This window comes from Bufo bufo, chromosome 1 (genome assembly GCF_905171765.1).
Source record: "Bufo bufo chromosome 1, aBufBuf1.1, whole genome shotgun sequence".
NCBI classification, from domain to species: domain Eukaryota; kingdom Metazoa; phylum Chordata; class Amphibia; order Anura; family Bufonidae; genus Bufo; species Bufo bufo.
Window position 1 is genome coordinate 620655247 of NC_053389.1, and position 27361 is coordinate 620682607.

Here is a 27361-nt window from a genome sequence, read left to right on the forward strand (position 1 = left end):
TTGGCATTTAAGATAACTATTTTTTCCATATGCAGTTTTAACTACATTCTGAGTACATGTTTGTGATCACAGACTGCAAGGTGCTTGAAGTTGATGCTTTTGAACAAAATTGCAGAAAAAGGTCAACAACAAAATCTTATTCATAAAACTGAAAGAAAGGCCAAAAATTATTAGTCCATCGCATGAACATGCGCGCTTGTCCTCCCATGCCCAGGTAAAAAGTGCGAAAAACTCTCAACAGCTACTTGAATACACACAAAGAAAACAAAAAGAAAAAAAAAAAAAAAACTGCGCTACAAGTACGACTCGTCCTCTGTAGATCATTCCTCATCCGATGAGCTTTCGTCCAGTGTGTACACCATAAACAGAACTTCTGGACGTGCAGGAACAAAGGGATGCCCAGGGCGCACAATCTCAAAACCAAGGAAACTGAACGTCTTGAGAAGCGGGCCTGTGAAAAAGAACAAAAAAGGAACGGAAGTTAGAAAGTAGCCTGAGCGGATCCGTTCAGACTTTACATTGAAAGTCAATGGGGAACGGATCCGCTTGAAGATTAAGCCATATGGTGTCATCTTTAAGCGGATCCGTCCCCATTGACTTCCATTATAAGTCTGGACGGATCCGCTCGCCTCCGCACGGCGTTCAGGTGTCCGCTCACTGAGCGGAGCGGAGGCTGAGCGCTGGCAGGCGGATGCATTCTCAGTGGATCCGCCTCCACTGAGAATGCATTAGGGCCAGACGGATGCGTTCAGGACCGCTCGTGAGCCCCTTCAAACGGAGCGCACGAGCGGACACCCGAACGCTCGTGTGAAAGTAGCCTTAGCCGGTTTAGTGAAATGTTGCAATAAAATTGTAGAAACTTATTTGTTGCATCATACGTCAATACATTGGTCTACCATTAAGTAGCCTGACTGGCTAAAAAAGTACAGTTACCAGGGTTAAGGGGCATCTGCCAGCAGATTTGTCCATATGACACTGTCTGACCTGTTACATGTGCACTTGGCAGCTGAAGACATCTGTGTTGGTCCCATGCTCATATGTGCCTGTATTGCTGAGAAATATGATTTTTTTATTATATGCAAATGAGCCTCTAGGAGAAACGGGGGGCGTCCCCATTACATCTGCCGCAGCCTCTGCACTTTGATTGACAGGACCAGTCAGTGTAATTGTGATCATGCCTGACCCTCAAAGTGCAGCAGTTGCAGAGAGAGCAGAGCCTCTAGGTGTAATGGTAATGCCCAGTTGCTCCTAGAGGCTTTCCAGCATATATTAAAACATCATTTTTCTCAGCAACATGGGTACATATGAAAATGGGACCAACACAGATGCCAAGCACACATACAACAGGTCAGCCAGCTTCACAGGTAAAAATCTGCCCTTTAGGCTACATGCACATGACCGTATGTGTTTTGCAGTCTGCAAAAAGAAAAAACAGATGACGTTCCGCATGGCATCCTCTTTTTTTGCGGATTCATTGTAATAATGCCCATCCTTGTCCGCAAACTAGAAAAAAAATAGGACATGCACATTTTTTTGCTTGGCAACGGAACAGACATACTGATGCGGACAACACACTGTGTGCTGTCCGAGTTTTTTGCGGACCCATTGAAATGAATGGGTCCGCATCGTATCCACAAAAAAAAAAACGGAATGGACACAAACAACGTTCGTATACATGTAGCCTTAATGTCGGGGAGCAAGGAGGAGATTCTGAGGATGCGGGGCGGTGCTGGGCTCCTTCATGCTGGACTCATCTCATCTCCGCTAATTTGCATATGTATCAAATAGGTTTTTTTTACACAATAAAAGCACACAGAGCTATGGGGACTGGGTATTGCAGATGTGCTAGCGGCCATCTAGCAACCCATGTCCTCAGCTCTATACACAAAATCCCGTTGACAGGTTCCCTTTAATGGTCAGGTTGTTTATAGCCAGCTTAATATTTGACAAGTAATCTCACATTCACATACCTCGGTCCTCTCGACTCTTTCTGAAACAGATAAAGACATATCTGACTTTCATCTTTTCTTCTGCAAACTCAAGTAGAGCCAGCAACCTATTAACAGACAGAATAAGTACATCAGATGCAAACTAAGTAAGTTTCAGTAACAGCTGAAATGGTACTATGACGGAGAACCTAAATCACACCGTAATGTGTTTACATGACTGTATATTATATACAGAAGTAGAGAAATTGAAACTTGGAAATTTGCAATTTTTTGGTAAATTTGGTATTTTTTTTATAAATAAAAATGAATTTTTTTGACCCAATTTTAGCAGTGTCATGAAGTACAATATGTGACGAAAAAAAACTCTCTCAGAACGGCCTGGGTAAGTCAAAGCGTTTTAAAGTTATCAGCACTTAAAGTGATACTGGTCAGAATCCTTAGGTGTTTAGGACACAGCCTTATTTCACCTTAAGGACCAGGCCATTTTTTGCAAATCTGGCCAGTGTCACTTTAAAACGCTTTGACTTATCCAGGCCATTCTGATATAGTTTTTTCGTCACATATTGTACTTCATGACACTGGTAAAATGAAGTAAAAAAAAAAGAATTTTTATTTATAAAAAAAAAAAAAACTAATTTACCCAAAATTTGTAAAAAATTGCAACTTTTCCAAGTTTCAATTTCTCTACTTCTCTAATACATAGTAATACCTCCAAAACTAGTTATTACTTTACATTCCCCATATGTCTACTTCATGTTTGGATCATTTTGGGAATGATATTTTAATTTTTTGGGGATGTTACAAGGCTTAGAAGTTTAGAAGCAAATCTTGAAATTTTTCAGAAATTGTCAAAAACCCAATTTTTAGGGACCAGTTCAGGTCTGAAGTCACTTTGCGAGGCTTACATAATAGAAACCACCCAAAAATGACCCCATTCTAGAAACGACACCCCTCAAGGTATTCAAAACTGATTTTACAAACTTCGCTAACCCTTTAGGTGTTCCACAAGAATGGAAAATAGAGATACAATTTAAAAATTTCACTTTTGGCAGATTTTCCATTTTAATATTTTTTTTACTTTTACAAAGCAAGGGTTAACAGCTTTTTAACCGATTCTGTAGTTTACAGAAACACCCCATATGTGGTCATAAACTACTGTACGGGCACACGGCAGGGAGCAGAAGGAAAGGAATGCCATACGGTTTTTGGAAGGCAGATTTTGCTGGACTGGTTTTTTTGACACCATGTCCCATTTGAAGCCCCCCTGATATACCACTAGAGTAGAAACTCCAAAAAAGTGACCCCATTTTAGAAACTACGGGATAGGGTGGAAGTTTTGTTGGTACTAGTTTAGGGTACATATGATTTTTGGTTGCTCTATATTACACTTCTTGTGAGGCAAGGTAACAAGGAATAGCTGTTTTGGCACAGTTTTTATTTTTTGTTATTTACAACATTCATCTGACAGGCTAGATCATGTGGTATTTTTATAGACCAGGTTGTCACGGACGCGGCGATACCTAATATGTATACTTTTTTTTTTTTTTTTTTATGCAAGTTTTACACAATGATTTCATTTTTGAAGCAAAAAAAAATAATCATGTTTTAGTGTTTCCATAGTCTGAGCGCCATAATTTTTTCAGTTTTTGGGCGATTACCTTGGGTAGGGTATGATTTTTGCGGTATGAGATTACGGTTTTATTGGCACTATTTTGGGGTGCGTGTGACTTTTTGATCGCTTGCTATTACACTTTTTGTGATGTAAGGTGACAAAAAAAAGTTTATTTTGCACATTTTCTTATTTAAAATTTTTTACTGTGTTCATCTGAGGGGTTAGGTCATGTGATATGTTTATAGAGCCGGTCGATACGGACGCGGCGATACCTAATATGTATACTTTCCCTTCCCCCCTATTTTTTACCAATTTTTTTTTTTTTTAACTTTATTTGGGGAAAATTAAGTTTGTTTATTTTTACTTGAAACTTAATTATTTTGGGGGAAAACTTATTTTTTTAACTTAATTTTTTGACCCACTTTGGGACTTGAACTTTTGGGGGTCTAATCCTTTCCAATACTTCTGTATTGGAATGCATTGGCTGTATGAGTAATACTGTGTGTATTACTCATACAGCTTCCGGCCTGTGAGATCCAGGGGGCTGGATCTCACAGGCTAGTCACCGGAAGGCATCGCGCTGCCTTCCATGCCATCGCGCTGCCTTCCATGCCATTGGGACCCCCTACATCCCCATGGGGACCCGATGGCACCGACGCTACCACAATAGGTAAAAACCGCAGGTCGCCGACATGGGGGGCGGGGGGTCATGGGGCGTACATCACTGCGCCGAAGACAGAAGTGAACGGCGCAGGCGCGGGATTTAGTCAACGATGCTGTGGATCGTGCCATCAATCAAGAGGAGCTGGGCGGGATAAAGCGTGAGTGGACGGAGCCTCTAGGTACCGATTTTACGCCCACATAGCACCTAGAGGCTCATTAGCAGATAATAAAAGTGCTTTTTTTTTTTTTTTTTACAAAAACGGCTGCAGGGACTAACGTTAGAAACATACTGTTATGTAGTGCTGACATTAGCGCATCGTTAATGTCAATCAGCTACATAACGGTATTTCTGGTGGTAGAAACCCTTTAATATTAGGACTGTTCAAAAAAATAGCAGTGCTTGTATTCTTCTTTACAAACTCAAACATTCACTATTTAAACCTAAAAATGTTTGAAGACTTTGTTTTCCTTTGAATCACTTAACTCATATTTAGTTGTGTAACCACTGTTTCTGAGAACTGCTGTACATCTGTGTTGCATGGAGTCAACCAAATTCTGGCACCTGTATGATTGGACTACATTCCACAGTTCTTCTCTATTTTTTGGTTTTGCCTCAGAAACTGCATTTTTGATGTCACCCCACAAGTTTTCTATTGGATTAAGCTCCGGAGATTGGGCTGACCACTCCATAACATCAATCTTGTTGGTCTGGAACCAAGATGTTGCACGTTTACTGGTGCGTTTCGGGTCGTTGTCTTGTTGGAACACCCATTTCAAGGGCATTTCCTCTTCAGTAATAAGGCAGTATTCTGATGTATTCAAACTGATCCATGATCCCTGGTATGCGATAAATAGGCCCAACACCTTAGTATGAGAAACATCCCCATATCATCATGCTTGCGCCACCATGCTTCACTCTCTTCACAGTGTACTGTGGCTTGAATTTAGTGTTTGGGGATCATCTGACAAACTGTCTCCGGCTACTAGACCCAAAAAGCACAATCTTATTTTCTGAAGTCCACAAAATGTCTCTTTAGGCCAGTCAATGTGCTCTTTGGCAAATTGTAATCTCTTCAGCACATGTCTTGTCATTTTCTGCACTTTATATGTTTTCCCCTCTCCAATCAAATTTTTAATCAAGGTATGCTGTTCTTCTGAACAATGTCTGGAACGACCCATTTTCCTCAGAATTTCAGAGAGAAATGCACTGTAACCAGCATTTACAACATTTACTGCCTTCCTTCGATAAGGGCAATAATTGCCACCTGTTTTTCAAAGAATGAATTACCTCACTCATTGAACTCCACACTGCTATTATTTTGAACATACCCCTTTCAATAAGTGATTCAATTACACAGAATCAACAGCATGCATGTCATGACTGTTGGGTTTCTATTACTCTACTACACCTGCTAGTAAATTGTTTGCCATGTAGCAATATCATTTCTACCAAAAAGAGTGATTGATCAGGTTAGTGATGTCCGACTGCTATTATTTTGAACACAACTGTACATTTCCCATAGCTCAGTGCTTTTATTCAATAAAAAAAACAAAAAAGATTTTATATATGTGCAAATGAGGCAAGTAAGGAGCCCAAGGGGCTCTTACCAACGTTTCATGAGCCCAGCCATGCCCACTGTTAAGGAGCCCAGCACCGCCCGCATCCTCCGAATCTCCTCCTTGCTCCCCCAACATCACAGAGTTGAAGCGCTGTAATATCGCGTAGGCGCAAGTATGCCGCATGAAAGTGCCAGAATGGCGTTCCTTCTCTGTTTGGGTGAATAAACAGTTTTCTTTTTTCACTATACCGGAGTAAAGCACTCAGAGCTATGGGAAATGTATATTGTGGACGTGCTAGTGGTGATCTAGCAGTGCATGTCCTTAGCTCTATAGACTCAAACTAGTTGACAGAATCCCTTTAAGGGATTGCTAAAGTTAGCATGAAAAAGATGTAATTAACACAATTCTTATGTGCTGCCTAGCAAGAAATAGTGATGAGCATGCAAAGATGCTAATTCTGCCACTTCTATGGTTCTCAGGTGTACCTTACAGACACGTATGATGCATTACTTTACCTACCCCTCTTTGCTCCCATCAGCTAAGATGCCCTCGGGTATTTCCACAAAGAGGCTCTGATTTGACAGCATGGCCTTCCATGAGGAATGTTTCACCTCAGTGACCTTATATTGGAAATGGACGAGGTGGAGCTTCCCATCATTCCCCGGGAGATCCTCAGAGACTGTAAGCTTCTCGTCCTGTGTTAGGCAATAGACAAACCATATGAGACGGACTGGAAGGCTGCACTGAAATGCCGATTTAAAAGATGTGAACTATATATGAATACAAACTTCAGTATTACGCCCTTATTATATAACTGAACCACAAATGGCCATGTGTATTACAGCTGCTGGCAGATAAATGCTGAGATAACAAGGGATTAGCTGGTCACAATAAGATGATGTAAGAGCGCTGCAATACAACATGCTGCACTATATAATCATACCAGAGAAAAGAATCCGGGGAATAAGGTAAGAAGACATGGGGGAGATAGGCCTCTTTCACACGACCGTTGTGTGCACCCGTGGCCGTTGTGCCGTTTTCCATTTTTTTTCGCGGACCCCATGACTTTCAATGGGTCCGTGGAAAAAACGGAAAATGCACCGTTTTGCAGCCGCATCCGAGATCCGTGTTTCCTGGCCGTGAAAAAAATATGACCTGTCCTATTTTTTTCACGGCCAACGGTTCACGGACCCATTCAAGTCAATGGGTCCGTGAAAGAACACGGATGCACACAAGATTGGCATCCGTGTCCGTGATCCGTAGGTTACTTTTTATACAGACGGATCCGAAGATCCGTCTGCATAAAAGCTTTTTCAAAGCTGAGTTTTCACTTCGTGAAAACTCAGAACCGACAGTATATTCTAACACAGAAGCGTTCCCATGGTGATGGGGACGCTTCTAGTTAGAATACACTACAAACTGTGTACAAGACTGCCCCCTGCTGCCTGGCAGCACCCGATCTCTTACAGGGGGCCGTGATCAGCACAATTAACCCCTTCAGGTGCGGCACCTGAATGGGTTAATTGTACTATCATATCCCCCTGTAAGAGATCAGGGCTGCCAGGCAGCAGGGGGCAGACCCTCCCCCCCTCCCCAGTTTGAATATCATTGGTGGCCAGTGCGCCCCCCCCCCCCCCCTCTATTGTAATAATAGGTTGGTGGCCAGTGCGGCCCCCCCCCCCCCCCCTATTGTAATTATTCGTTGGTGGCACAGTGTGCGCCCCCCCCCCCCTCCCTCCCTCTATTGTAATAATTCGTTGGTGGCACAGTGTGCGCCCTCCATCGGCCCCCCCTCCCTCTATAGCATTAACAACATTGTTAGCCAGTGTGCGGCCTCCCATCTCCCCCCCCCCCCCCCCCCCCCATCATTGGTGGCAGCGGAGTTCCGATCGGAGTCCCAGTTTAATCGCTGGGGCTCCAATCGGTAACCATGGCAACCAGGACGCTACTACTGTCCTGGTTGCCATGGTTACTTAGCAATAGTACAATAGTAGAAGATTCATACTTACCTGCTGCTGGCTGCTGCTGCGATGTTCGTGTCCGGCCGGGAGCTCCACCTACTGGTAAGTGACAGGGTCTGTGCGGCGCATTGCAAAATGAACTGTCACTTACCAGTAGGAGGAGCTCCCGGCCGGACACGAAAATCGCAGCTCCCAGGTAAGTATGAATCTTACTATTGTACTATTGCTAGTAACCCGCTGCCACCAATGATCGGGGGGGGGGGGGGGATGGGAGGCTGCACACTGGCCACCAATGTTGTTAATGCTATAGAGGGAGGGGGGGCCGATGGGGGGCGCACACTGTGCCACCAACGAATTATTACAATAGAGGGAGGAAGGGGGGGGGGGGCGCACACTGTGCCACCAACGAATTATTACAATAGAGGGAGGAAGGGGGGGGGCCGCACTGGCCACCAATGATATTCAAACTGGGGAGGGGGGGGGGTCTGCCCCCTGCTGCCTGGCAGCCCTGATCTCTTACAGGGGGATATGATAGTACAATTAACCCCTTCAGGTGCGGCACCTGAGGGGTTAATTGTGCTGATCACAGCCCCCTGTAAGAGATCGGATACTGCTAGGCAGCAGGGGGCAGTCATGTACACAGTTTGTAGTATATTCTAACTAGAAGCGTCCCCATCACCATGGGAACGCCTCTGTGTTAGAATATACTGTCGGAAATGAGGTTTCACGATCTAACTCATATCCGACAGTATATTCTAACATAGAGGCGTTCCCATGGTGATGGGGACGCTTCAAGTTAAAATATACCATCGGATTGGAGAAAACTCCGATCCGATGGTATAAAAGGGACTCCAGACTTTACATTGAAAGTCAATGGGGACGGATCCGTTTGAAATGGCACCATATTGTGTCAACGTCAAACGGATCCGTCCCCATTGACTTGCATTGTAATTCAGGACGGATCCGTTTGGCTCCGCACGGCCAGGCGGACACCAAAACGACTTTTTTTTCATGTCCGAGGATCCTCCAAAAATCAAGGAAGACCCACGGACGAAAAAACGGTCACGGATCACGGAAAAACGGGACCCCGTTTTGCGGACCGTGAAAATATACTGTCGTGTGCAATAAGCCATAGACTCAGACCAGCGTTTGATGTGCCAGTCTAAATCCTCTGTGTGCTGGAGGGACCTGCACCAAATGTATTAAAAAGGAGCACCACTCATGAAAAATCTGGAGCTTCTTTTGGCAGCCCATGTTTCAGAAAAATCAAGTTGTCTGGAGTGAATTTGTCAGACCAACCCTCGTGCATCCTATAGATGGTCAGAGGGTTTTGGGCAGACTAAATAAAAGGGTGTCCTGAAGCTGGGTGTTCTGATTTATGAAAGGGAGCTGAATAATCAGACTGTATTCTGGGCATTCAGTTTAAAGGGATTGTGTCACCTCTTTTTACCCTATAGAGATGCGGACATGCACAGCTAGATCGCCGCTAGCATGTCCGCAATATACCTGTCCTATATCTCAGAGTTGTTTTATCGAGTGTAAAAAATGATTTTATAGATATGTAAATGACCCTGGTAAGGAGCCCAAGGAGCTGCACTAACCATTCTGGATCCCATCCACGCCCCCCTGTGAAGGAGCCCAGCACCGTCTGTATCCACGAATCTCCTCCTTGCTCACGAAGTCAGATCGCCGTAATCTCGCAATGCGCGAGCTCGCGCAGTGCCAGCATAGTGTTCCTTCCCTGTGCTGGCATCAGCCTTTAGGGAAGGAGCTCGCGCACCACGAGATTACGGCGATCTGACTTCATGAGCAAGGAGGAGATTAGTGGATACAGACGGTGCTGGGCTCCTTCACAGGGAGCGCGGCTGGGCTCCAGAATGGTTAGTACAGCCCCTTGGGCTCCTTAGCAGGCCGATTTACATACACACACACACATATATATATATATATATATATATATATATATATATATAGCAGCGATCTAGCCGTGCATGTCCGCATCTCTATAGGGTAAAAAGAGGTGACAGAATCCCTTTAAGGGTAATGTATACAAGACGAGACACTTTATGGATGCAGAAGCTTTAATAACAAAGCCTGGCACTGGACAGGGGAACCATTGCCGTGGGACATCCAAAAGAAAACGAATTTTATAATTTTACATTTTATCACATTTAAAGTCTGATGCCTGTCATTTTAAATCAAGCTTTACCATATTAATAGGAGGTTTTCCATTTATATGTCAATTATTTGTAATAAATCATTATAAGGGTCTATTCACATGACCATATTTTTCTCTCCATGTGTATAACGTGCGCACGGACCCAAAGAAGTGACCATTCATGCCAGTATTCGGTGCATTCTGACAAACTTAGGGCAGGTGCTGAAAGCGTCTCATGGAACAAAGACAATGGTGTCCAGCGGTCGCCAGGTCAGTGTCCTATTAGGTCACTCCGTATTACAAATCATCCTTCTGTTATACAGACATGTGAATAACTTCTAAGCCCTTGTGTAAGCAGCTTTTATAGCAAATGCTTGTGTGTCCCAACCCCTTGAGTAAACAGGCGATGTGGCGAACAATGTTAACCATATGAGGTTCTCACAATAACGAACATGAACCAGCGCCGTCTGGCTTGCTATATTGTTTTCAAATCAATGTCTCCTGAGTTAATGATGACGACACCAGAGAATTTGCATTTACTTGGAAATATTCGATACAGAGAACTTGGCATGAAGCCTGGAAACATGCAAACCCAGAGCCAACACGTCTCACCTATCCACAGGGTTCCTGTGCCCCCATTTGAAGGGAGAGGCAGCTGAGCTCCATTCCAAGTCTAAGGTACTGACGGAGATAGCCAAATACAGTCCTCAATCTGTGGGGGACCACAAACACTAATCACAGACCCTGTGGCTCTAATGTATATGTGATCATGCAGTTATTCTGTAGGGACACGGTAAGGTTTGATTTCAATGGTTTTGGCTGGCCAGTGACATCCGCTCACTGAAGTGGCTGAACATTCCTAAAATGTCAAGTCAAATCCTAATCCAAGGAGGACCATCAAAACCAGGTATGGTCCATACCCCAGAAGAATCGTATTAAAAGAAATTTGGTGGAGTCCGTTATGCCAGAAACGTAATCATTCTTACCTTATAAATCACAGCTGGGAGTGCGGGATCCCTGCTGTCCCCTCGCCCACCGGGGATCTTCAACAGTGGGTGAGGGGCATCAGGAGCACCACAGAGGCCCGGGAATGAGGTGCCTGCAGCACTGAAGCTGGGGACTGCTACTCAAAGGTAAAATACTACTGTAAAAGAAGAAGAAGAAGGAAAAATGGTTAATAATAGTCAAGTACGATGAGTGTGGCAAAGGTTTAATAAAAGCCTAAACCTTGACATACATAAAGTATCACATATGCATACATACGAATTGTTACCAAATATATTACTATCCCTTTACATAATGGTGACGCCCCCGTTGCTCCTAGAAGTTCATTTGCATATAATAAAACATCATATTTCTCAGCAATGCAGGCACATATGAACACGGGACCATCACAGACGCCTTCAGCTGCCAAGTGCACATGTAACAGGTCAGCCAGTTTCATAGGTACAAATCTGCTGACAGATGCCCTTTAATGAGTACCATTATAGCCTAAGGGCATCTGTAGGCGGTATCTGGCATCCATAGGCTATACTGCCATCCATTTAATAGATACATATTATGTATACATTTCTCAGATGCCTGTAATGGTAGCATGTAAAGAATAAAAAAATAAAAGTAGGACCAGGTGGAGGCCACAAACATCTGGCAATAGAAGGCTATGGACATGTTTAGAGTGTAAACTGGGATCGCTTGGCGTATATGCCAAACCTAAACCAAAACTCGATGTGAAAATGCCTGAATGTGGAGACCCATAAAACCGTACCGGATAATAGGATGTTGAGGTTGCTGGTTGAATAAACTGAGTTTCAAGTTTGGCTGAGTTCTCATTACTGAATTTCATTTCGTTTGTTACAGGAGCAGAATAATGTGAATGATGGCAGTGCCAGAGCCAATACTATCAGCACCAGCGTGAGGTCTCTTGGGCTTTTGTCATGGTGCTCATCATTTTACCATCCAAAATAGTGCAGGCTCCTTCTCTGTCAGCTTTCCCTCAGCTAGTGGCTGTAGATGGCCTGCTTTGAGGTCTTCCATACACAGAAGATGAGGTCCCCTATCCCTCTGTAGCACACACCAGGAGCAGCGGCAACTGACATTATTTGTAGCCCTGATCTCCAACAGGTCCTATAAACATTAGTGATCATGTATTTAGAGACGGAAACTAAGCAGCCATCTGGAGACAACTGATAATGCCAGTCTAAACCAACATAGCCACTTACTTCCTACTGCACCTTTAATAGGATTTACACTGTATATCTTTGAAGCATTCACTATACTAAATATCCAAAGGGAAACCATTTACATTTAAAAGGGTTTATCGTGTACATACTGAGATCAGTGGTGGTCCGACTTGTGGTGTATGTGACGATCCGTTCATCAGTTACATGGCCTAGGTGCAGCTCAGCCCCATTCAAGCGAATGAGGGCTGAACTGCAACACCAAGCATGGCTGCTATACAATGCACAGCGCTGTGCATGGTAAGCTGTGAAGAGGCCATGGGGCTCATCCTCTTCAAACAGCTGATCGTCAGGGGTGCCAGGAGTCGGACCCACGCTGACCTCCTGGAGAATAAAGGGAATGTCCAGGTATACCCTCCCACCCAATCGGGCATGGAGAGATGCCACTCCATACTGGGTAGGACAGCTGTCATGGCAATCGGTCTAGCAGCTCCTATTCTTATTAGCAGAACCCGTGCGCGCTGGATGAGTGCCATAGCAAATATTTTGCTTGGCGTGCAGTAGTGTACGATCACTATAGAGCACTGCATGGCGCCAAGGACCACTTCCAGCTTGTAGTGTACGATCAGGCAGGAAAGTATGTCTGGGCAGCCCCTTCATCTCCATACCAGCTTCTGACTACAGTCACCTACCTGCTTTAGCAGTACAGTAATTTAACGTCATTATGAATCATTTTTATCAATGGCAGGTACATTAATTAGGGAAAATATGTTTCAGACCATTCTTTTATTGTTTGCTGGAGCACAGTACATGCTGTTCCACGTCAGGAGAGTTACAAGCGGAGAGCTTGTGGCTTTCATATGCAAACAAATCCTGCAATACAATGAAATCTGTTGCCCATCTACCAACCCCCCCCCCCCCCCCCCCCCCATGCAATGGCAGAGGAAACTTTACATCTCCTGTCTGTCACAGGGGCTTAGGATGTAACCATGGGGGCCCACAGCAAAACTTCGTAAGGACTCCCTTTTTACCATGACCACTTCCATTAGAAAATTCTAAAAAGCTCACCATTGGTCTACATAAACAAAGAAATAATGCGCACAGTACAGGGATAGTGTACACAGTGATGTAATAATGGCAGGATAATGTGCACAGTACAGGGATAGTGTACACAGTGATGTAATAATGGCAGGATAATGTGCACAGTGATGTCACAGAACAGGGATAATGTACACAGTGATGTGACAATGGCAGGATAATGTGCACAGAACAGGGATAGTGTACACAGTGATGTAATAATGGCAGGATAATGCGCACAGTACAGGGATAGTGTACACAGTGATGTGACAATGGCAGGATAATGTGCACAGTACAGGGATAGTGTACACAGTGATGTAATAATGGCAGGATAATGCGCACAGTACAGGGATAGTGTACACAGTGATGTGACAATGGCAGGATAATGCGCACAGTACAGGGATAGTGTACACAGTGATGTAACCATGGCAGGATAATGCGCACAGTACAGGGATAGTGTACACAGTGATGTGACAATGGCAGGATAATGCGCACAGTACAGGGATAGTGTACACAGTGATGTAACCATGGCAGGATAATGCGCACAGTACAGGGATAGTGTACACAGTGATGTGACAATGGCAGGATAATGTGCACAGTACAGGGATAGTGTACACAGTGATGTGACAATGGCAGGATAATGTGCACAGAACAGGGATAGTGTACACAGTGATGTAACAATGGCAGGATAATGCGCACAGTACAGGGATAGTGTACACAGTGATGTAACAATGGCAGGATAATGCGCACGGTACAGGGATAGTGTACACAGTGATGTGACAATGGCAGGATAATGTGCACAGTACAGGGATAGTGTACACAGTGATGTGACAATGGCAGGATAATGCGCACAGTACAGGGATAGTGTACACAGTGATGTAACAATGGCAGGATAATGCGCACAGTACAGGGATAGTGTACACAGTGATGTAATAATGGCAGGATAATGCGCACAGTACAGGGATAGTGTACACAGTGATGTAACAATGGCAGGATAATGTGCACAGTGATGTCACAGTACAGGGATAGTGTACACAGTGATGTAATAATGGCAGGATAATGTGCACAGTGATGTCACAGAACAGGGATAATGTACACAGTGATGTGACAATGGCAGGATAATGTGCACAGAACAGGGATAGTGTACACAGTGATGTAATAATGGCAGGATAATGCGCACAGTACAGGGATAGTGTACACAGTGATGTGACAATGGCAGGATAATGTGCACAGTACAGGGATAGTGTACACAGTGATGTAATAATGGCAGGATAATGCGCACAGTACAGGGATAGTGTACACAGTGATGTGACAATGGCAGGATAATGCGCACAGTACAGGGATAGTGTACACAGTGATGTAACCATGGCAGGATAATGCGCACAGTACAGGGATAGTGTACACAGTGATGTGACAATGGCAGGATAATGTGCACAGTGATGTCACAGTACAGGGATAGTGTACACAGTGATGTAACAATGGCAGGATAATGCGCACAGTACAGGGATAGTGTACACAGTGATGTAACAATGGCAGGATAATGCGCACGGTACAGGGATAGTGTACACAGTGATGTGACAATGGCAGGATAATGTGCACAGTACAGGGATAGTGTACACAGTGATGTGACAATGGCAGGATAATGCGCACAGTACAGGGATAGTGTACACAGTGATGTAACAATGGCAGGATAATGCGCACAGTACAGGGATAGTGTACACAGTGATGTAATAATGGCAGGATAATGCGCACAGTACAGGGATAGTGTACACAGTGATGTAACAATGGCAGGATAATGTGCACAGTGATGTCACAGTACAGGGATAGTGTACACAGTGATGTAATAATGGCAGGATAATGTGCACAGTGATGTCACAGAACAGGGATAATGTACACAGTGATGTGACAATGGCAGGATAATGTGCACAGAACAGGGATAGTGTACACAGTGATGTAATAATGGCAGGATAATGCGCACAGTACAGGGATAGTGTACACAGTGATGTGACAATGGCAGGATAATGTGCACAGTACAGGGATAGTGTACACAGTGATGTAATAATGGCAGGATAATGCGCACAGTACAGGGATAGTGTACACAGTGATGTGACAATGGCAGGATAATGCGCACAGTACAGGGATAGTGTACACAGTGATGTAACCATGGCAGGATAATGCGCACAGTACAGGGATAGTGTACACAGTGATGTGACAATGGCAGGATAATGTGCACAGTACAGGGATAGTGTACACAGTGATGTGACAATGGCAGGATAATGTGCACAGAACAGGGATAGTGTACACAGTGATGTAACAATGGCAGGATAATGCGCACAGTACAGGGATAGTGTACACAGTGATGTAACAATGGCAGGATAATGCGCACGGTACAGGGATAGTGTACACAGTGATGTGACAATGGCAGGATAATGTGCACAGTACAGGGATAGTGTACACAGTGATGTGACAATGGCAGGATAATGCGCACAGTACAGGGATAGTGTACACAGTGATGTAACAATGGCAGGATAATGCGCACAGTACAGGGATAGTGTACACAGTGATGTAATAATGGCAGGATAATGCGCACAGTACAGGGATAGTGTACACAGTGATGTAACAATGGCAGGATAATGTGCACAGTGATGTCACAGTACAGGGATAGTGTACACAGTGATGTAATAATGGCAGGATAATGTGCACAGTGATGTCACAGAACAGGGATAATGTACACAGTGATGTGACAATGGCAGGATAATGTGCACAGAACAGGGATAGTGTACACAGTGATGTAATAATGGCAGGATAATGCGCACAGTACAGGGATAGTGTACACAGTGATGTGACAATGGCAGGATAATGTGCACAGTACAGGGATAGTGTACACAGTGATGTAATAATGGCAGGATAATGCGCACAGTACAGGGATAGTGTACACAGTGATGTGACAATGGCAGGATAATGCGCACAGTACAGGGATAGTGTACACAGTGATGTAACAATGGCAGGATAATGTGCACAGTACAGGGATAGTGTACACAGTGATGTAATAATGGCAGGATAATGTGCACAGTGATGTCACAGTACAGGGATAGTGTACACAGTGATGTAATAATGGCAGGATAATGTGCACAGTACAGGGATAGTGTACACAGTGATGTAATAATGGCAGGATAATGTGCACAGTGATGTCACAGAACAGGGATAATCCACAGAGTGACGTAATAATGGCAAAATAATGTGCACAGTGATGTCACAGTACAGATATATTATACAAACAGTGATTTCACGGTACAGGCATTGCATACATGAACACAAAAAGTCACCATGTACCCGTTTCCTCAGTGCAGTAAGAAAAAAAAAAATGTATATATACCATTCATTTCAAAGGGTCCGCAAAAAAAACTGAATGTACTCCGTATGCATTCCGTTTCCGTATTTCCATTTTTCCGTTTGAAAGATAGGACATGTTCTATTATTGTCCACATAACGGACAAGGATAGTACTGTTCTATCAGGGGCCAGCTGTTCCGTTCCGCAAAAAACTAAAAGCCATACGGTCGTGTGCAATAGGCCTAAGGCTACTTTCACATCTGCGTTTTTGCTGTCCGGTTTTGAGGTCAGGCATGGGATCTCAAAACCACAGCAAATCCCTTCCGTTACAATAATACAACCGGCTGCATCCGTTCAGAACAGATCCAGTTGTATTATATCAAAAATTAAGAAACCAGATCCAGCACTAAAACCATTGTAAGTCAATAGGCGTCGTGCCAAAAAAAAAAAAAAAAAAAAAAAAAAAGATATATCCGGCACCATTGACTTAAATGGTTTTTGGTGCAGGATCCGGCTTGCTCAGCTTCCCAGACTGTACACAAAAATTTGATTGTGTCTGCCATGGGAACGCAACAAAGTGGAATGGAATGCACTCTGGCGCACTCCATTCCGGTTTGTTCAGTTTGTCCCCTTTGACAATGAATGGGGACAAAACTGAAGCGTTGTTCTGTGGCTTTGAGAGCCTGTGCCGGATTTCAAAACCGGACAGAACATCACAGATGTGCATATAGCCTTAGGCTACTTTCACATGACCGTTGTGTGTTTTGCGGTCCGAAATTTTAGGAACGGCACGGACAGCCATTGATAGAAAAATGCCTATTGTCCGCAAAACAGACAAGAATAGGACAGGTTATATATTTTTTTTTACAGACCACGGAACGGAGCAACGGATGCGGACAGCACACTGAGTGCTGTCCGCATCTTTTGCGGCCCCATTAAAGTGAAGGGTCCGCATGCAAGCTGCAAAAACTGAGGCTTGGATGTGGACCAAAACAAGGGTCGTGTGCATGAGGCCTAATACAGTGATGTCACAGCACAGGAATAATGCAAGCTGTGAGGTCATAGAGAAGAGAGAATGTACAAAACAGGGGTCAAAACTTTGGTGTCACAATCCATTTGTCTTGCCACCTTGCATATACTTCATTACTAAATGCATCATGTATTTGAGTGCAGATGGACCCATTATTTTTTGGGCCCCAGAGCAAATGCAATCCCGGCCACCTGCCTGCCTACCCTGGTAGTTACACCAGTCAGCAATAGGTTATTTACAGCAATGCGTTTCAATCTAAAGCTTGTGCACAGGGCCCCGCAAGTCCCCATTTACATAAAGCCAGGTGCCTCCCACATCACCTCAATCTTCAGCTATATCACAGCAATCCCTATGCCAGGGACAATTGGCTGTAAGTGGTATGAATGCCATGCACAGTACTGGGAATTTGGTTGTAATGTATAGTTGTATACCACCCTGCTCATTCTTAGGCCCCTTTCAGACGAGCGAGTGTCATGCTCTGGACTCGCACACCCGTCCTGACCTTCCAGCACTGCCAGGGTCGCATAGCATTATATAGATTTATGATGCTGTGTAACCCTTACAGTTCTGGAATGTATTGGATAACACTGACAGCATTATGCCAGTGTTATTCTATACATTCCAGACCTCTAAGTGTTACATAGCATCATAAATCTATATAATGCTATGCAACCCCAGCAGTGCTGGAAGTTCAGGACGGGCGCTGCAAGTCCGCAGCGTGACACTCGCTCGTCTGAAAGCGGCCTTAGTGTGCAAACATGTGACCAAGGATGGGAACGAGGACTATAACCGGATACAAGGACTGATATCAATACATATTTGCTAAATATTAAATGGACAAGAGGTAAACGTAATAAGACAATATATTTTGGCATACGGTAATGGGCTCAGAGAGGCAGCTGCATTGCGCAGAAAGGTAAGCACTCCGAGGATAGCTCCCTCTCCATATGCAAGAAACCCTGAGCTCAGCGCCGATTACACGCCTCTCCTTATCCCGGGAGGATAGACTGTTTACTACTTGGTTTGGCAAGCGTCGACCATGTCTTAAAGGCTTTGTGCTCAACAGCAGTTTTTGGAGGGAGAGAGAAATGGGAGGCTGTCCTGGAAATGGCAGGGATATTTGTGAAGTAGGGAAAAAGAAACTCAACAGTGCAGTATGTCCTAGAAACCAGAGCGCTGTGCCATACACAGCGAAGGCACGTTTCTCAAGTTTACAGACAACCATTAAAAGGGGTTGTGTGGTTTCAGAATTACATTTTATATCTGCCAGAGTACCCCAAATGCTGCATACTTTTTATTCAGGTCAGCATTAACCCTTTTCTCAGCATCACTGCATTCTGGCAGGATGTTTACATGCAGGACCAAACCCAGCATGCTTTGCTCTGTAACGTTTCCACTGCCGCACTGTTCTCTCTGCAGTACACGTGGAGCAAGCCCTGTGAACCATTACAGAGAAAAGCATACTGGGATTGGTTAGAAACAGCAGGGAACCATGAACAGGCTGTGGAGCAGACCTGTTGCCCACCCTTGACGTAGGCAGTGGCTTGTGGTAAAGCGGTGGCGTGTGCTTCTGTGCGGCAGGCAGAAAGTAGCATCCGGAGGCCAAAAACAAAAAAACAACAACTCATTTATCAAAACTGTGTTGTTTGCCCACAGAAACCAATCATAGTGCTGAGCTCTGATTGGTAAATGAGGTCCTCAGTGTCCAATAAATAGGTAGGTACGGAGGTTTTAGGAGAAACTGCTCATTCTGTAATAACCCCTATAAAGTTGCAACCAGTCCTGGTATTACAGTTGATATAAAAAGTCTACACACCCCTGTTAAAATGTCAGGTTTCTGTGCTGTAAAAAAAATTCGACAAAGAAATCATTTCTGAACTTTTTCCACCTTTAATGTGACCTATCAACTGTACAACTCAATTGAAAAACAAACTGAAATTTTAGTTGGAGGGAAGAAAACAAAAAAAATATATAAATAATGTGGTTGCATAAGTGTGCACACCCTCTTATAACTGTGGATGTAGCCGTGTTCAGAATTAAGCAATCACATTCATAATCATGTTAAAGGGGTTCTGCACTTAGTTTAGACTTGAATGGAGCTTAGCCCCGCCCAGGCAAGTTGATACTATTCGTGACGTCACTGGGCCAGCGGTAAACAGTGAGAAGGCCGCCGGCGCTGCTGGAGCTGATAGATCATCAGTTTAAACAAAGTTCAGAACCCCTTTAAACAGGAGTCAGCATACACCTGCCATCATTTAAAGTGCCTCTTATTAACCCCAAATAAAGTTCAGCTGCTCTAGTTGGTCTTTCCTGAAATTTTCTTAGTCGCATCCCACATCAAAAGCCATGGTCCACAGAGAGCTTCCAAAGCATCAGAGGGATCTCATTGTTAAAAGGTATCAGTCAGGAGAAGGGTACAAAAGAATTTCCAAGGCATTAGATATACCATGGAACACAGTGAAGTGGAGAAAATATGGCACAACATTGACATTACCAAGAACTGGACGTCCCTCCAAAATTGATGAAAATATGAGACGAAAACTGGTCTGGGAGGCTACCAAGAGGCCTACAGCAACATTAAAGGAGCAGCAGGAATATCTGGCAAGTACTGGCTTTGTGATATATGTGACAACAATCTCCCGTATTCTTCATATGTCTGGGCTATGGGGTAGAGTGGCAAGACGAAAGCCTTTTCTTACGAAGAAAAAAATCCAAGCCAGGCTACATTTTGCAAAAACACATCAGAAGTCTCCCAAAAGCATGTGGGAAAAGGTGTTATGGTCTGATGAAACCAAGGTTGAACTTTTTGGCCATAATTCCAAAAGATATGTTTGGCGCAAAAACAACACTGCACATCACCAAAAGAACACCATACCCACAGTGAAGCATGGTGGTGGCAGCATCATGCCAAGGGGCTGTTTTTCTTCAGCTGGAACTGGGGCCTTAGTTAAGCTAGAGGGAATTATGAACAGTTCCAAATACCAGTCAATATTGGCACCAAACCTTCAGGCTTCTGCTAGAAAGCTGAACATGAAGAGAAACTTCATCTTTCAGCATGACAACGACCCAAAGCATACATCCAAATTAACAAAGGAATGGCTTCACCAGAAGAATAAAGTTTTGGAATGGCCCAGCCAGAGCCCAGACCTGAATCCGATTGAAAATCTGTGGGGTGATCTGAAGAGGGCTGTGCACAGGAGATGCCCTCGCAATCTGACAGATTTTTTTGCAAAGAAGAGTGGGCAAATCTTGCAGAGTCAAAATGTGCCATGCTGATACTCATACCCAAAAAGACTGAGTGCTGTAATAAAATCCAAAAGGTGCTTCAACAAACTATTAGTTTAAGGGTGTGCACACTTATGCAACCATATTTTATTTTTATATTTTTTGTTCCCTCTACCTAAAAGCTTTCAGTTTGTTTTTCAATTGAGTGGTACAGTTTATTGGTCACATTAAAGGTGGAAAAAGTTCTGAAATGATTTCTCTTTGTCTTATTGTTTTACATCACAGAAACCTGACATTTTAACAGGGGTGTGTAGACTTTTTATATCCACTGTATGTCCGATAATGAAGTAGAGAGAAACTGTAAAAATATGAAAGCTACAATTTACATAAATTAGAAAACTGAACTGAAAAATCAAAAAAAAAAATGTACCAGGCTCTGGATGGAAGAGAACTGCACCCATGGATGTCAAGTCAATGGATGACATCCATCCAAAAGTGAAGCTTCAGCTCCTTGACAATGCCGGGAAACAAAACCCGAAAAAAAGCTCTCATTTAGCAGAACTGTCATCCTCGTATAGATGAATTGGTGCAGCCGTTATTTTCTATTGAGCTGAAATTATTATTAATGTGACGTTTATGGTTTCACAGGGTTTTTTGAGGCAAGACCAGGAGTGGATCTGATACGAAGAATAAGTCCTTCCCTTTTGAATCCACTTCTGGCTTTGGTTAAAAATACTGCATCTAAACTTTGATGGCATTTCTCCAAAAAATGGTGCCTGTGGAACTACCCTTGAAGGAATTGTCCGGCCAGCTAAAAAGTGCTTTCAATGCATTAAACTGAAACCAAATAATCTTATATGCTTTGTATACCACACGAGTCCATCTATGCCGTCAGCGTGGTTCAGGTCAATAGCTAAGCCAGTTCCCTTCTGCATTACAGATCATGCAGAGACAGAGGAAGGTGGCTTAGCTATTTCACTGAGACAAACAGCCAGCCCCCCCCTTATGCGCATCACTAGAGTCAAGTGCTGACACAGATGTGTGGGAACCAAACCAGAAGTGCCAAACCAGGAGCTATGGCAAAACTATGGTAAAGAAAGCAAGTTATTAAATGTACTTATCTCGGTGGCATTAAAACCTCTTTTCAAATGGCCAAACATCCCATTTGAAGGGGTTATCCCATGACTAAAGAAAATCAAACATAATATAGTATGTGACAATCTATTTCTAACAAACCTAAACGAGTAATGTACCTCACATGGATCCAGAGATCTCCCCATTCATTGCTCCAGTTGATCTGCTAGGTTTATTTCAGGCTGACAACCTACTAGGGGATGTGTCCTTTCTGCTGCAGCTCTCTCCCTGTAACTACCACAACCTTTAACAGAAGATATGGCTAGTGACCGTTTAAGATTTAAACTGAGCGTGTGCAACCACCAAAGTGAAATGGGCAAGAAATAAGGTAAAAAACTGACAGCAGGTGGCGCTACACAGATACATTTTATTGAGTAACTCAGTGACTACACTACGCTTTTAATTACATGCAATTACAAAAATATTCCGATGCAGGTGCTGGTTTGAAAAATGTAAAATTTTTGTTTGTGGCACAACCGTTTAAGTTTTTTTTTTCCTAGCTTAGAATCACATAACTAGTTCTATCCTATACATGATTATCATTTAGAAAATGCCCAGAACTGTCCATTGCTAAGGAAATGCCAGTGCCATTCCAGGGTTATCCCTTCTTTCCTCCTTGGCATTCCATGCAATCAAGGAAATGTCGTTTTCAGTCTGGTGACGGGGAAGGTCACAAACTAATCCAAACAATACAGATTACCATCCAAGGAAGATTAGGGACAAGATTATATTTTGACACATATATCAAACGTAAAACCTCTGATCCCCTGGTCATATTACCGCTTTTACCCCCCTCTGAAATACGCATTAGGTGGACAGGTCACCTTGATAACTCAATTTGTGGTGCTAATTATTTGGATGAAGTGTTCTAGGTGTGTTTTTTTTCACTAGACAAGGTTGATATCGGTGTCTTTATATATTTGTAGATCTCATGGATGATCAATCACAGGGACAATAGCAGCCCTTAACGCTGGGTTCACACCTGAGCGTTTTACAGCGCGTTCCTACGCGCTGTAAAACGCTCAACAGGCAAGAACCAATGATCCCCTATGGGCATGGTTCTCACCTGAGCGTTTTACAGCTCGTACGAACGCGCTGAAAAACGCCCTAAGAAGTACAGGAGCTTCTTTGGGGCGTATGGTCGCGTATTCCCGTACATAGACTTCCAGGAATGCGCGACAATGGGCGTTGCTGGTTGCCGGGTCTGTAAACGCCCGATAAAATCACGCATACAGAACGCTGAAAATCCACTTTTATGCTTGTTGGCGCTGAGCGCTCCTCTCTGGAACGTTTGCGCACATCGCTGAACTGAGGGTGTGCTCCTGCACATGTGCACTACACCCACATTAACTGGGCATGTGCCATACTACAGAGCATCTCATGAGACCAGGGGATGGCGTTAACTGACCGAGAGAACACCATTCAAGATGCAGGAAGCGGACAGGGGAACCTGGACTTCTAGGAGGAAAGCGCTCATGTGTGCGCTCATGTGTGAACCCAGCGTTAAGGCATTCAATTTTAAGTGGTTTTCCAAAACAAGATGTCTATCTTCTGCTCTTTCAAACCTAAAGGGAACCGGTCTCCTCGGTTATACCATTTAAAAGGCCCACAGTTCCTTTTTTATGTGCTTATGGTGCTCTGGAAGTGGTTTGTGTTGCCTTTTTCTAAGTTGTCAATGCGTGAAAAATCCACTATTACTCTAGTTCCTGATGTATGCCAATGACCCTTTTCCAAGTCCAGGAGGCCAGCGCTTTCCTCCTAGAAGTCCAGGTTCCCCTGTCCGCTTCCTGCATCTTGAATGATGTTCTCTCGGTCAGTTAACGCCATCCCCTGGTCTCATGAGATGCTGTGTAGTATGGCACATGCCCAGTCAATGTGGGTGTAGTGCACATGTGCAGGAGCACACCCTCAGTTCAGCGATGTGCGCAAACGTTCCAGAGAGGAGCGCTCAGCGCCAACAAGCATAAAAGTGGATTTTCAGCGTTTTGACAAGTTAGGCTACTTTCAGACTCACGTTTTGGGCGGATCCGCCATGAATCCGAAAAAACGGATCCGTTACAATAATACAACCGCATGCATTCGTCATGAATGGATCCATTTGTATTATCTGTAACATAGCCAAGACTGATCCATCATGAACTCCATTGAAAGTCAACGGGGGACGGATCAGTTTTCTATTGTGTCAGAGAAAACTGATCCGTCCCCGTTGACTTAGACTACTTTCACACTCGCATTTTGGCTTTGTTTGTGAGATCCGTTTTGGACTGCTTGTGAGAGCCCTGAATGGATCAGTTTGCATTCTGAATGGAAAAGGGATCAGTTCAGTCTCCATTCCACTTTGGAAACGTCAAGTAAGCAGCGTTTTGGTGTCTGTCTCCAGAGCGGAATGGAGACTGATTGGAGGCAAACTGAGGCATTCTGAGCGGATCCTTTTCCATTCAGAATGTATTAGGGGCAAAACTGATCCATTTTGGACTGCTTGTGAGAGCCCTGAACGGATCTCACAAACGGAAAGCCAAAACGCCAGTGTGAAAGTAGCCTTAGAAAAAGGGCCACTTCCAGAGCACCATACTCACGAAAAAAGGTACTGTGGGCACATAACAGTCTGAACGACATAACAGAGGAGTCACGTTGTAATATATTTGCGTTTCCAGACGTTTCTGTACTGAGGGTCAATATAAGAAGCATTACTTATTACCCGCTTATTCCTCCGACGCTGTCTCAGTCCCCGTCTACCTGACTGCGGTGGTGGCAATCGCACAGTGTAGTACCGTATAATGTATTATTTTACTATACTATGTTCAGAGAGCAAACGTGATCAATTAGGTCTTCAGCTTGACGCAACGCTATCCGGCTAACGAATTAAAGAAAGATACAGGAGCTACTGAAGGCTCGGGATCTGTAACAATATACAGGTCCATGTACTCCGACTGCACACCAGCAGAAAGTGATATCGCAACGTTTCAGGCTTACAATCCAACAATGCCATCCAGGGGCCCTTACATAACTGTACTGCCATTACGTCGGAGGGATAAGAGGACATCACACAATCTGACAATCCCTGAGAGGCTGACAGAGCTGCTGATTACCAGAATATTCAGCTTCTAATCCACCAATGTCAAAAGCATCTGTTACCTTCCCAATTTTACCAAGTCTCTTTCTCAAAAGGTACCGGGTCATGTCAGAAAATTTTGGACATACCATAGTGACATGTCGGAAGTTTTCATCAATGCAGGGTTTGGTGCTGCGCCCCCCACTGATCACAAAACTTAAAGGGCAGACTATGCTTTGATTCTGGTCCACTCTCCTCATAAAGCGGAACGAGTATGAACGGAAGTGGGATTGGCACCAGTTACTTTAACCGATCCACGTGCTATGGGGGGTGCTGTTGAGAGACAGCACATGGACGGAAATAACCGCCATCGGAATTAGACCTTAGCGAGATGAGAGAATTGCTACAAAGTGCAGTTCTCAGGGCAACAATCTAGATCGTCACCCCTTCATGACAATAGTTGCCTAGAACACATCTCTTGCATGGGTGACGTGGCATGTGTTGACATTTCTTCAGGGTGTTCCCTCTTCTATTGCAGGCGATGTAGCCATGATTAAAAGGACTTACCACCCTCTGATTGCTGAACGGGGTGCGCCACCGATACAGCTCTGGATCCCCTTCATGCCTTTCTCCTGAACAGGCACCGGCTCTACAAGGGAGTCCTGCCCGCCCCAGGTAACTAACAGAAAACACCCCAAAGCCCCCTGTGTAACTGCAATGTACCACTCAATCTCTGGCATCATCACATCATACTGGAATGCACTGGATCCAACATATGTGTATGGACATCAGGAAGAAAGATTAGTATGTGAAACCCCAAAAAAGGCTAACGATGTGTAACTGGCATCTGACAAGCACATACCTATAGCCACTGCTGAATGACCGCCAAAGGAAATCTTACTGATAGGTCATCAATATGAGTGGGGGTCTGACTCCCGGACCCCCCACAGCACTATATACTGTTACAGGGGCCAGGAAATGCTCTGCAGGGTAAAGTGCCATCCAAGCACACTAGGCAGTGTATGGTGCTGTGCCACGGCTCCTACCAGCTAGTAGTTGGTTGGGGTACCGGACGCCCACTGATCTTGTTCGGTTTTTATTAGGTCCCGGAACCCCTTTTTAAAGTTGTAATCCCACAATGGATATTTATTACCTACCCAGAAGGCCGGACCGCTGGTGGGCCCCACTGCTGGGAACTCCACCTATCACTAGCAGGGGGATCCGAGTCCCCTGACCCTTCTAACTGCATGACCACCACGAGGAGGAGTCTGAATGGAGCAGCAGTCGAACACGCGCCCTGCCAAGTACAGTGCTCAGCCACCTCATCAGTCCCACAGACAATAAATGGCGCAGTAGGACATACTCAACCGCCGCCGCCAACAGGAGGCTCAAGAACCCACTTTCTATTGATTGTAACATAATTGACCTATAAAAATTTCCGTCATATATAAACGTGCACAGAGCGGACCTCTGCCTGTCCATTAGACCGCTGCAGCCCCCCGACAGTCACCAGACCGTGACAATCGAGGGCGACCCTATCGATTAAAGAACGCCAGATCTGTACGTTAACCGTATTATGCTAAGACAGTGGATTCGATCCTCCATTACACACATAGAGCTAGTCAGTACCATGGACAAGCCTCCCCCCCCCCTGTGCGGACTGAAGACCACCTTCACATCAGCGTCACTGAGTTCCATTCTCAGGAGTACTGGATTCGGCGCATAACTGACACAAATGGAGCCAAATAGATCCCGCTGACTGTAATGGGATCTGTTTGGTTTCCACTTATTTTTAGTCCCGCTTACAAGACTTTTGTCGCTGCGGTTTCTGACGGTGTCTGCGATGGAAACCCTGCAGATGTGAACAGGTCCATGGACAGGAGGGTCAGCGGTCATATGACAGGCGATTAGATGTCTCCTCTGCTCACATGTAAGAGGACACCACTGCCACACACACAGAGCACTCCTGTCCCGGTGCCAGCACCAGCTTGTCCCTCAGGCCTCGCTGCACTAATCACCAAGTTGTTTATGTGCCTATATATATTATTGAGCAATCCGCCGCGGGGCGCTGTGAGGGCATCACCACCACCAGGCATCCCACTGAGGCCCTGTGACCACCCCACCCCTCCACACACCTGTCCTGCGGGTCTATCATTCTCCCCGCGCCGTGTCCTGCTCTGTACGGATCGTTCTCTGGGTTTGGGCCCGGACTCCTTCCGCTTTTCTTTTACTCGTCCAGCGCCCGGGTACTAGGCTAGCTATGCGAGTCTCTGGTAGATAATGGCGCGTCTTCTGTGCTCTCCTGTTCATACACATAAACCGCATCCGGCCCTTGATACTTCCCAGCGCTGAGAGCCCAACAACAGCAGCAACACTATCCTCCGCTCTTCAACAACTCCGCTCCGTTACTGACCTCGCTCCACCCCCTTCT

General features: G+C 44.6%; 1 protein-coding gene across 1 annotated transcript; it reads right to left on the reverse strand.

Moving 5' to 3' along the window:
- OAZ2 (ornithine decarboxylase antizyme 2) lies at positions 1 to 27361 on the reverse strand. The gene is given in 6 exon segments (XM_040413783.1): positions 1 to 451; positions 1971 to 2056; positions 6304 to 6479; positions 10890 to 10970; positions 10972 to 11047; positions 27066 to 27361. Coding segments are annotated over 6 exon segments (570 nt in total). The 5' UTR covers positions 27086 to 27361; the 3' UTR covers positions 1 to 320.